Source organism: Pomacea canaliculata, linkage group LG7 (genome assembly GCF_003073045.1).
Source record: "Pomacea canaliculata isolate SZHN2017 linkage group LG7, ASM307304v1, whole genome shotgun sequence".
In the NCBI taxonomy this organism is placed as follows: Eukaryota; Metazoa; Mollusca; class Gastropoda; order Architaenioglossa; family Ampullariidae; genus Pomacea; species Pomacea canaliculata.
Window position 1 is genome coordinate 2,942,442 of NC_037596.1, and position 13,334 is coordinate 2,955,775.

Below are 13,334 nucleotides of genomic sequence, written 5' to 3' on the forward strand. Positions count from 1 at the left end.
AATGGTTGCATGATGAATATAGCTACAACCAGACCCAGTCTCTTAAATAAACCTAGTGGGACTTCAGAGAAAATAATGGCATTAAGTGACTCAAATCACCAAGTTAATTAAGAGTTTAATCAAAGCTGTTCTTTTATGAAAGTAGAACAATTTTAGTGGTCATAGTTAATAGACACACAGACTGCTCATTTTGACACCATGAAAAGCAAGTGACAGAATTATTTTATAAATAAAATCTATGCATATAAAATACTACATTATTTTGTACTTCATAAAATGTGTATTATTTTTAATGCAAATATTACACTGACCACACATTCTTGTCAGGAGAGTTAACCTGTAAGCCGATGCTATGCCTGCCTGTTTGTTAAATGGTTTATCAAGACTGTAAGCATAACATACATATTAACTGATATATTAGCTAAAGCTAAAGGTAACATTTAAAAAAGGTGTCTAGTACTAACACATATACTTAAATGACATACCACTTTTGTTCTAATTCCTTTCTTCATCAGCTCCTCTTTCCCCATATTTTGAAGAAGCAGGGTGACCTGATTCAGTTTGTGAACTACATTCTGTAGTGTTTTGCTCTGCTCATCAACTTTGCTGAGAACTCTGTTCAAAAATGTATTTGAAATCAAAATATTACTTTTAGTCTTAAAAGTAATGACAAAACAAACTATGGATGCAAGTCTATTGACAATTTTTTAATTAACAGAAAATGTTTAGATGGATATAATAAGGATGTTGCATGTAGACCACTAAAAACACAAAACCTGTGCTTGTATAGTGATCTGATGAAATCATAGAGGGAGACAAATAAACTACTGGTAAAATTCACTGAGCCAGACCTAGTCAGTGTGATCTGCAATTAAAGATTGTTATAATTAGTTCTTTTTGTAAATCATGTAAATAAACTGAAAAAATGGCATGCAGCATTTTAAAGACAAAGAAAAATATATGTGATCAGATAAGTGATTGTTAGAAAAATGACAGACTTTGACAAAGTTCATTGCATAGCATTGGATTTCATACATTTTGTTTTAATTTCAAAGTGTATAGTACAAAAATAAAATTCTTTCTTTGCTTTGCATTAATTTTCCAAAATTTTAGTTGTTCAGAAAGCAATGTGATTGTCTTGTTGCTTTCCCCTAGAATGCACCAAGACGGACACAAACGTTTGGTAATCGCCGCACCACTGTTATTGAGAAAGCAGACGACGAATTTCAAGCATGACTCAATGAGTTCATGTCATAGATTTCAACTTCGAAGTTAATCATCAATGATACGAGAGATTGTGTGTGTGTGTGTGTGCTTTACCTCTTGACTAGTTAATTTGAACACATCATGCACTGTCCTCTTGCTTCTGCCAATCGTATTCGCGCTCAACATTTCGTTTCTGTAATTAGTAAATACGTGCAATTAGTAGGCAAGAGATACGATTAAGCAATTTGATTATTTACAACAAGAAGGATATGGTTAAACCATTTAAATTATTTACAGCACATATAGAAGACAGCGTCATGTAAAAGCGACTTGCTAGCGGATGTAGTATGTGTGAGACCTGCCGGGTACAACACGTGAAACATTTCACAAAAAGCACTACAATACTTATATATGATCATAAATAATCATGACTATCCACTGTTATAAAGTATAGTTGTTTTAATGGCATCTTTCACTTAACTTTATTAAGACTTACTTCAGAAATCGGCGGTGTTTCACTTGAAGATGGACGTACAGTTCAAAATGTCTGCGCGCCCGGTCAAAGCTGAACCGGACGATGTGACCTCTGATTAACCTACACGCGGCGATGGCGAAAGAGGGGGGAGGGTAACAGCGGGTGGAAGGATGCGACACGATCACGTGGGCTACCAAAATCGAGAGCGGCTGAAGAAAAAAGCGCGATGGACGCGTCCGTTTAGGATCGAATTACACGCTTCCCATCCCAAAGTCTCACTTCCCTATAGGGCCGTTCAAACACCCAAAGCCCATGCACGCTGGGAATTGTTATTTTGTTCCTCTTTGTGTTTTGTTTTATTACTGTTGTTTATTCTTTTTATAGTTATAATGTTGTTTATTTTACTGTCCCTCGTATGCTGTCCATGTCTGTTATTGTTTTTAGGTGCTAAGAGCATGCTCCTAGGAGTGTGAGCATGCTTGTGAACGAAAGACACTTAATTTGTACATAAGCAGATTTTGACCGATTAAATCTTGTAATCAATGCAACCTTTCATAAGAAAAACATTAAAACGCTGAGTTAAAGGTCAATGATCTCAAAGATACAAAGGATTGAACCATTTTGATTATTTTGGAGCTTCCTTAATTTTTTTGTTTTTAAAAATCATGCTTGGTATTTGCACGCTTTTACAAAAAATACATTTGTTTGTTGAGGCCGTGAGCCCTGCCATCTAATCTTTGATAAATCCCATGGGTCCAGAGATTAATGATCTTAAGTAAAAACATACATATCGCAATACTTCGAACAAACTTATTTAAACTAAGTGAAATCTATTTATTCGGTGTTATTACAAACGATCGAGGGTCGTCGTGCAACCCTTTACCAAGGGTTGTAACTCACTTTCGGATTCGACGGAAACGGATGTTGCTTCAACCTGACGCGAGTCACTTCCTGTGATTGTAGACACTCATCACATTACTTATTTGGAACAGTTTATTTGGTAAATAAGCCAGAAATGGCAAATCCTGCCTGCAGATCCCCAGCCAGTTGAAGATGTTCAAGGCGACAATCGTTGATGGACTTGGTAATTGCATTGTATAGAGCAAATGTTCGTGCACACTCAAAATCTGAAACGTTGCATTATTCTCTTAGCGAAGGGAAAGTGATGTAAAGAATGGAATAAGTAATCAGTATGCGAGAAGGTTAAAAAAATAAAATAAATATTACTTCTACAGACATCTTAATGATAAACTTTTTTGAGTGACCACCCATAGCTTCTTTGCTACCTACATCTGGGGAAAATAATTAGTAACTCGCATTGTAACGTTGCCACTGGCCTTGTCCACGATGTTGTAGCGTGCGACGAATATTGTCAACTAGAGGCCCTTGGCTTCGACCGTGCTGGCGGTCCTGGAAGTCCATGCAGCTAAGGCCAAATGTGTCATGTTAGCAAACAAAGACACGCAGCAGGCAAAGCTGGAGTATATCCACCTCTATCATCACGGACCCGTTTTCTCACGTATTCTTCACATGTGGGAGACTTGCAGGCACGGATTGGCCTCATTTAGCAACACTAATATTTTAATATGTTTTAATTTTTGTGAAAATCATAATAATCATTGCCTCCGATGGACCAGTGAATAGTGGTTTTTATGGTTGCTTTCAGCACATGACTGTTTTACTAATACTTGCATTTCAGCATCAGAAAGCAAACACAACATTATAATTAATGAAAGATTTTTTTTTCTTTCTAATTTTCAGTCCTTGTTATGCTTTTTTTTTATTTTGACAAATACTTTTCTCAGAAACATTAGATAAAAAACAGTTTTAGTAGTTTAGCTTTATAATGCTTTTAAAAAAGCATGTCACATTATGGGTGGTTACTTGTTACAGTTCTCTCTTTCAGTCTCTATCTCTTCTTCACAGCATAAGTGCACACACCAATTTACATACACATACTTGATTATATGTTTATAAATATTCAGGACAAAATATGTGTGTGCATGCACATCTGTTCAGATATATTTTAAAGTTATTTTACATGTTTTTGGTGCAGCATAATGCATTATAGTGAGTCTAAAGAGCGGGAACCAGAAGTCTCTTCCTGGGAGATTCCTTATTGGCTGACCTTCAGCAAACAGAGGTAGCTGATAATTTTTAATATTTTTATCTGCCAGTTCATTTGGGCTAGAAAAGTGATAGCTGATAGTTGATAGACTTTTAAACACTTTATAGGTTTGTAAGAAGGTCTGTCTTATGATGATAAGAGCTGATTAAAAGCTTTGTCCCTAGCATCTCCCCTGAAGCAAATTTTTTTGTATCCTTTATGAGATGACCCAAAGTCTTGATCATTTATACCCTTAGCAAAACTAATTTTAGTGTTCAGTTTTCTGCATTGCTTTGTTGAGTGAGTGAGAGACAGAGAATTGCGCATGACCATATGTACAAGGTGGTTTCATGTTATACATAGACCAGTTGATAACAGACATCTTGATTACACCTAATGTTCAGAAGTGCAGAGCTATTTACTGCAGCATCATTGGATGAATAAAAATAAGTAGCTAATAAAAATAGTATTCAAAAATTTTGTTAATGATAAGGTTCATAGTGACACTGATAGGTAAACTTAACATGCAGCACTTTTAAACCATGTTGAGTATAGAAAAGAAAACAAGACCATAAAAAATAGGGTGTACAGAGCCTCTATAAATTTGATGTGCAATTAATTGTTTTAGAAAAAATTCAATGTCATTTCAATAGGTTTCTTTTGGGTAAGGGGCTATTTGAGTATTATCATGCAAGCTGCGATGGTTGGCCACATTTTATAATAATAATAATGCTTATTTATTTCACTGGTTGATGCATTGAAGACTGATGTTTATCATTTTGTTGTTATGTTCTTTGTCTTTAATTTAGTAAGCTTTGATGTTGATGGCTCATGAGTAATAATTCAAAACACCCTGTTATAATGCAGATATGGAGTCAGATGTTCGAACCTCTACACTGCGTGAACTTTAGTATTGGAGGGGATCAGACGCAGAATTTGCTGTGGAGGATAAAGAATGGCGAGCTGGACAATATGCAGCCTAAGGTGCTCTTGATAATCAGTTTTCCTATGCAAAACATCCATCTGGAAAAAAAGCAAATTTAGCAGTCACTTTACTAAACTGACTTACTCTAACTCACTACATAAGAAATGCTAACATAATAACTAAGTATGCAAAACACTGATCATAAATACTGCTTTTGTAATCTTTAGAGGATATTAATGAATGAAGATTATTAAAGTAGGTATCACTGCCATATAGTTTGCTCATCCATGTTTACAGTGAAACCTCCTCATTAAGACCTTATTGCAATCCCCTTTTAGAAAATTTTGCAGATGTATTTTGCATATAGCATCATTTCTTTTATCATTACTGCTTTTCCAAGGTGACTTAATGAGCAAAGTTACATGTTTAAAAAAAGAAATTATGTTATATACGCTTGCCCTCCATTATGACTCCGCAGAAATCAGGTAAATAAATGTAAATACGTGTCTTTATTTATCATTGCACATAAGCTGATTTGATTCCATGTTTATTATAAATTGAAAAACCAAATTCTGAGTTCTATAAACCTTCAACAAACACAAACAATATCAAGTCGTTTGGAGCACATTGTACAAAGTTAGTCTGAGATTGAAAAGGTACATTAGAATAAGAAAGTGTTCACAGCGCAGACTCTGATATTTCAATTTATAATAAAAATGGAAGCAAACGAAAAGAGTTGAATATTAAATGTGCAGGATGGTAGGTTGTTAAGAGCTTTACTTTCAACATCTAAATAAATGAACTTGAATTAGTAGGTATTTGAAGTCATGGAGAAATAAATGCAGATTAGTCAATTTCTGTATTAAGACCCCTCTCAGTTAGGACCTGACTTTGGTTGATTTAACATGTCTTAAAAGGGAGATTCAGCTGTAATACATGGTGTGATGCCATCTTGTCATCTGTAGAATTGCTAAGAGTTTTAATAAGAACAAATCAAGTGTGTCACACTTGAAAATGGTGGTCTGCAGATGACGTTAGTATGATAAATTGTGAGCAAGTTAATGGAATGATTTTTCTGTGCATCTCTTATTATGTATTTGATTTTATTGCGTCATTTGACACCTGTTGCAGGTAATTGTGCTTCTAATAGGCACAAACAATCATAATCACACTGCAGAGCAGGTGGCTGGTGCATCATGGAGATTGTCCGTACCATTAACAATAAACAACCCCAGGCACAACTTATTGTTGTGGTATGTATTTTCAATTACATTCTAGACTGCAGATTTTGCCCTCTGCTGGCATGAGAAATTTGTGTATTTGCATCATGTGTTTTTTGTCTTTATTGTATTAAACCTGGCTGTAACGGCTCCAGCAAACTGATTGTGAGACACAAAATTCTTCTGATCATTAACGATTAATGATTAAATATCTTATGAAATAAAGTGTTAAATATAAAAGTTACATAATATATTCCTCCAGTTTGTTGATTAATTCTCAGTGAAATCAGTAATTGGGGCAGCCTGAGAGAGAATTTCCCCTACTAAAAGCTGTGCTTTCAAACCTAAAAACCTTGTATTCAAGACTTTAAGCTCAAAGGAAACAATCCTATAGAAAGAATGATCGTCCCCTGTGACAGCTAAACTAGGCTGCTTTCCTTTAGCTTTCTCTACTATCCGGCTATGTGAAAAGAGGAACTGTAAGCTTGTAAGTCAGAGGAAGGTCAGTTCTTTAGTATTGATTAGGAATAATAATCATTGATTTATCTTTAGGGTCTGCTTCCAAGAGGTGAAAAGCCTAATTCTCTTCGAGAGAATTGCAGTCATAAACAAATCCATAGAAGAACAGCTAAGTAAACATTCCCAGTACAACATTCCTCAATGTGGATGCAGCTCTCTCTATCGCCCTGGCTCTGAGACCATCAGTCGTCGAGACATGTGGGACTTTCTGCACCTGACAACACGCGGCTATCAGAAATTGTGTGAGGTACTTCTGAAGAACTACAGTCTCTTCTGCAAAATTATATGAAGGTGGAAAGTACATCAGTTGAGACAGCCTCAATGGCAGGAGAGCTTGCCTCTGATGAACCCTGACACTAGACAGAGCTTTATGTGTGATGCGTTCAACTTCTAGTGCTTGCCTACCAGCTGAAAGAAGTATTTTGTCTTACATTGTAATTCTAAAGCACAGAAAGGGAGCTGCTTTGAAAAACTCAGTAGATTTATTTTTATCTTTATTACATGCATGATGTAAATTCGCACCAGCTCAGCCTTATTAGAGTAGATTTTGTTTCTTTTAAGTCATTTTAACTGGTTTAAAAAGCATTTTAAGGATGCAATTTATCAGATTGTGACATTTGGTAATCTCACAGTATGTCCTTTGTCCTGATTATAAAATTGCTTCTAGGTGGTAGGTACCAAGGTCAAAGGTCACTGAAGAATCATTACTCAAAAGATTTTTTTTGGAGGGGTGGGGGGAACTGTTGATAAATTGGTAAAGCTTTATCTCCTCAATAGATATGAAAACCTTAATAAGATGATTGACAGAGCTGATCATAGCATGACAATTAAGGCAACACTAAGTTTGGTTAGGATTGTTTCGAACAAACCATGATTATTACATTTCTTGGGGTGATGCAGGATGTGAAAAAAAGTTATTTAGATATAGTTGTTTGTCATCAGAAATGATTGTTATTTTTGCAGCTGTACAAAAATATTTATATGTTTACATGCAACTGTGCAGTCTTGTGCAAGCTGGAAAGTTACATAACAGAAGTTGTCACTACTGGTCTGAAATATCTGGTGAAAAAAATCTCTTAGCTGATGTTGGATATTTGTTTTATTGTCTTGCAAGTAAAAACTAAATGATGGAACTGCAGAGAGATGCAACAAATTTTATTTTTAATTCTTTAAAAAATGTACTCAGGGTTTTGTTTTTGTTTTTTTGCTCCTTTTTCAACTGTTTCTTTAACTTTAAAGTGAAAGGGTAACATGGCAGTTGTGAAAATTTTTGTGCCCAATACAAGTGACAGTATCATTACTAATGTGATTATAATCCCATCTTTAGTAAATGATTATAAGTTGCTATTTATTCAAATTTTTGCTATTATTGTTTTTGTATATGCATGGTAGAACATGTTCTTTTTGCCATTTACTATTATAATTATTATCATTCTTAGGATAGGTACAACTATTATACGGGTACATTTTATTTTTGCATGACATTAACCCATTTCAGGGATATAATCTCAACAAAATTCTAATATTTTTTCTTTATATAATTGTAAATTGTTCCCACACGATGAATACATAGTCCATCTGTATAATGAATAGTTGCGGCAACACCACCAATGACAAGGCGGACCATTGTGCGTTGTGTATGGTCATGTTAAAAAAAGCATTAGTAGGCTGGTTAGCTACAATCCGTTTATCTGATTCAACAGCTTGTTTGCTTTCAATTTATGGGTTTGATTGTGCAAGGCATTCTTTCCACATCAGTTGTTCTGCTGTTGCATTTGTTCATTCAGTATTAACTCTAGTGAATTAAAAAAATAATTATTTTCATATTTTTTAAATGGGCATAATAGAAACATTTCATTATAGTAGAAATTTATAAAGTTCTAAATGCCACTTCTCTCATATGAACATTATTCAATCGTTATTTTTATAGCTGTTTGAAAGTGCTAGCTATTCTTCCAAAGAATTTTGGAAAAACTGTAAAATTACTCGCCCTTCCACTTCAGCGAAAAAATATATTTTTAAGCAAGTACATTCCAAATTCTGCTGTCATTTGAAACAAGCCCTTTCAAACCAAAAGATGTGGCTCAATGGAACTCTGCATGTTGTGCTAAAATTAAGTTCATTTAGGTCAGAATAATCATTTCTTTCAGCTTTCTGGGTTAGGGTTATGATGTAATAATAGTAAGATCGATGAGTACCAATTTGGTTAGGACTTTCACATACTCTGTCTTCAAGAAAAAGGTGGCTTGAGCTGTGACACTGATGTGATGCATGTAGTTATTATTTGCAAATATTCATGGTGATAATCATAGTGAATATAATTCACTCCACTGTTGGTTTTTGGTGTGATTTGCCACGAATTAGTGGTGTATTTCAAAAAAAAAAAAACAGACAAAGAAATATAATCAGCACTAAGCACTGACCATTGCATGTTTTAATCCAGCTTGTCCTGTAAAGGAGGAGTTTACAGCTACTAGTAAATTACAATTTCTGAGAATATCATTTACAATTTGACAAATAACTATGTTGGTTTTAAAACTGAGAAGATGGATATTTGACCAGCTGATATATCTGTCCAGAAAGTTTTCCTTAAAAAATCTGCATAATGCTCACATCTTGATTCCAAAATGCATCATTATTATTTACTTCAAGTTAAATGGCTGAGTTGAGAGTTCCCTTTACCTCTGAAAATCATGTATTTTTATATATACATATATATGCCACACCCATATATGTATGTATCTCTTGATTGTGCATCTGAATATTAGTAAAACATACATCATTAAAACAGCACTTAATGTAGATTTTCAAGATGATAACCCTATTGAATGCCCGTGATGTGCTTGCATAGCTCAGCGTACATTATTCTGAGATGTTAAACAAAGGACTTACTGAGACCATCTAACTTTGGTAAAAAGATGCCTAACAAATCTGTTTTTGTTCCTCTTCTTCAGTGCTTGGCGTTCTGGATCAAATTATCTTAGAAAAATTAAAATGATTCTACACAAAGAAATCAGAGCATTATGACTTTGGCAAAAAAAAAAGTTACAATTGTAGCTATTACATTCATTTAAATTTTCACTGTGTATCTTGTTGACCTGAAAATCGTTAAAATATAATAAAAATCTACTTTAAGCATTTTAGACTCAACATAAGTCAGTATTTCTGTTCAGTTCAGTATGCTTTACCTTTGAAGAGGTTGGTAATCTAATGAAGTGCAGAGGCTGCATTTTCCTTTTATAAATTAGTCCGTTTTTTTTCTCCCCTGTTTTGTGTTTTTGCTAATTCGAAAGAAACATTATGTGTACTACCATCAGCTCAGATTTCTTTCTGCTTGCTTCTGATGATGATAACTTTATGTAGACATATAATGTTACAATTGCTTTTATGGCAAAACTATAAAAACATCAGAATTGTGGCACGTTATAAATTTACATCTACATCAGTCACTTTTATTTTACTCAGACATTAAAAATATGCTCATTAGTTCTGGTTTTGACTAAAATATTTTGTATGCAAACAGGTATAAAAAAAGAGAAAAAGTAATTCCAGCCATGTCTGGCTAGTTTATTTCATCACATCATCCTTTATAGTTTTTTCTCTGAACAATTCAGTGACCTATTTTGGGTCATCTCACAAGGCTGTTCCATTACTGTTCAATTTGTTTTGTTATAAAAGTAGTGTATGCGTTTTGGTCAAATGTGATGGGTTTCTCACTTCTTAAAAGCTTATTATATGGTTTTTGATTTACTTTCTGTATGCTTATTTGAAAAGTTTAGCAACCAGGAACAGGCCGTGGTAACAACATATAAATTTTGTATAACCAAGATACAAGTGATTTATAAAGCTCAGGATTCTCTGAGTCATCATTAGTTCATGTCATTTTTCACTAAACAGCATCAGGTATCATAAATGATGTAACAGTGTGAACAATGTAGTGTTTGTAGGAAAGTTTTAAGAAATACTGTGGGCAGTAGATTTAGACTGGGTACATGTGAATTATTTTAGATCAGAAATTTTGTTCAAGAAAGAAACATAATGCCTTTTCAGTGGTATCTGTATGTTTCAGTGCTATTCATTGTTTTGGGCAGAAGATTACCAATTACTGATTTTTTAGCAGTATCCCTGCTACATGGGTTGGGGAGTATTGAAGTATGATTGCCCTAGTCAAAGATACCAGTTCGACAGATATTACTGGGTTCTATAAAGGGAAACAGTTGTAACATTTGTGTTCATAGCATCCGTCTTCTCACCACACTCTTTATGTATTCTATGTATGGGCTATTTTTCTTCCTTTTACATGCTTGTGTCTGGTTTTCAGCCAAGTTTATTGCCTCTAAAAGAGACAAAAATGGCGGTCTCATGTCAGTGATTCTGTATATGAAGGTGGATGTGTGAAATGTGTATAGATATTATTAACATTATTATAAAAGTTTGAAGCATGTGAGACATTGAAATCTGTTGTCAGAAAAAAAAAAAAAAAAAAAAAAAAAAAAAAAAAAAAAAAAAAAAAAAAAAAAAAAAAAAAAAAAAAAAAAAAAAAAAAAAAAAAAAAAAAAAAACAAGGACTTGAAAGTGATAGACTTTAAAGATTTACTTTCAGTCTTTCACCATTCTGTTATGATAAATAATGCTGATGTTGGCTCCTTTTGTAAGGCAGAAGACTTTGGTTGCTGCTCATTAAAGTGCTGAGAGGAAGCTCCTGAGGGCTTTAATAAGGACTGAAAGAAGTGCGATCAGTTCTTTTAGTCACTTTGATTAGTGATTGGCAGATTAAATATATGCTGTACACAAGAGCTACAAAATATATCCTTAGATGATACATAGTTTGAAACATAACTGTATTAGGAACAGGGCATGCTTGTGAGCGAAAGTCACTTTGGTACATAAACTTAAAAGTTAGTAATTGCATTTTATAGTTGTTGTATGAAGAGATTTAGCTCTCATTCATTCTCTTTATTATCTAAATGGTACTTTGGGCATATGTTGGATATTCATTTTTGAGAAGATGTGATTGTTTGGTGGAGTTAAACTACACGTTGCACAACTATGAAGCAAATTCTTTCCATGCTGTTTATACCTTCTGTTAATAATACCATCAAATTAGTTATCAAGGAATATTTTGCGCTAAATTTATTCTCACTGCGTAGTGTGTGCGTGCCTCGGTCATATGATATGTTGCGCACAACTGTGCATGTACAGTGCAATATCATTTTGTTGAATTAATGCATATTCTCACCCTTAAACATTGCAATGTTTTTAAGGATTCTCCTATTCATGAAAAGTAAGATGTTGACTGGTTGGAGTTGTCTGAAGTATCAACTATTATTATATATAATGCCTGAAGCAAGACACTCCAGGTAATATGACACATTCTACTTCTGGCCGACAAAGTGCTTAGATAAGTGAACTTAATGACATAATATAACCTATAGATTATATCTAGCAGGCGCTATAGTCTACATCAAATCTGTTTACTATGAACCTTTCTAACTATAACTATCTTACTTCTAGCTATGACGCATGACTGGACATGTACAACATGAAGCGGTTGACTGCACTTGCACAATGGATGAACTGGGAAAAGAGTATGTCGAAGCTGTCAAGTGAGCGTCGCATGTGTCATGGCTAGTCCAGGGTGGGGAATCTTTTTCTCTCCATGGCCGATTTGAACATTTTCACGACCATACAAAATTATCAACTTAAAATTATTACTTATGTGTAATGCTGTAGTCTATCCAAAGTGTGTCACACTTTGCAACGATACACTCCGATCATGGCAAATGCATATCAGGGGGCGCACTTGTCGCGATTCCGATATCTGGATGGAATGATTCAAACAGGTTTAAAAGTCGTATCGTCTGCACAATAAAACAAACTGTGGACATGTTCACAATTAACACGCGAGGCAATCAGGTTTCGCTGGCAGGGAGAAACTGAACAGGATTAAATGACGTTGTCCAGTCGCTCTCCAGAGATTCTCCTCCAATCTCACCAGATTGTAAGGAACTCAATCGTTTGGTTTCAGGTCTCCGCTGGTCGATGATATTCTGGAAGTTTGTGTTGAGCACTAAGACCTTCGATTTGTTCAAGTTCTGCGGACAGCGCTTGATTTTCTTTTGCGGGAATACTCGCAAGTTCTTGATGGCCATATTTTTATAATTAATTTCGCGATGTCTTGTCTATTATACACGCCCGTGGGTTCTATGTCATGCGACTATGAAGTTGCGCAGGGTTGGCAGTAGGTAGGCTCAGAGTGGTCTAGTCGAAGGATGATGTACGGACATCGTGTACACGGGAGCTGCCCGTGGTCGTTCGAAGCACGCGGTTGCGATACCGTGGGGTGCAGAGAACGCTGTCAATCCACCAGTTGTTGGGACATGGGTGGCCTAAAACATAAGACCATTATAGAGGGTCAGAATAATGTAAAGCAGCAAGAGGGAGAGGAAAATCGATGGACTTCCCCCAAACTCTGGCCCCGAGAAAAGGGTGTTCTCTAACAGCTCTTCCCACAGTAGGAAAAAATAAAACGGGACATGTTAGGAGACGAACTTTGCTTTTCACATGTTCTCGGTGATTTGTGTAAATTATAGCTGCATAAAGATGTTCTTGATTTGCGCTTTAAGGGTTTAGTCAACAAAACTAAATCATGCTAAGTTCCTCATAACGGGACTGAGTCGTTCAATCAAGTTTGTTATACACTATACTTCCTATTAATCTGCGATAAAACAAGACATTGAAAATCTCTTTCTCAAACTACAGCAATTTTAGACAATTTAAGTTCAACTATAATTGCTCGACATATCAATCAGATGTCACCTGGTAAGATTTTCAGACATATAGTAATTGAGATTGACAAATGTTGATTTATTATGGAACGTA

General features: G+C 34.9%; 1 protein-coding gene across 1 annotated transcript in view; it reads left to right on the forward strand.

The window, feature by feature from the left end:
* Positions 1-13,334, forward strand: part of LOC112568430 (platelet-activating factor acetylhydrolase IB subunit beta-like) — a 46,193-nt gene that overhangs the window by 19,199 nt on the left and 13,660 nt on the right. The window contains 6 exon segments of the mRNA XM_025245732.1: positions 3,764-3,824; positions 4,656-4,772; positions 5,845-5,902; positions 5,905-5,966; positions 6,486-6,529; positions 6,531-6,699. Of these exon segments, the coding sequence (XP_025101517.1) occupies positions 3,764-3,824; positions 4,656-4,772; positions 5,845-5,902; positions 5,905-5,966; positions 6,486-6,529; positions 6,531-6,699 (511 nt within the window).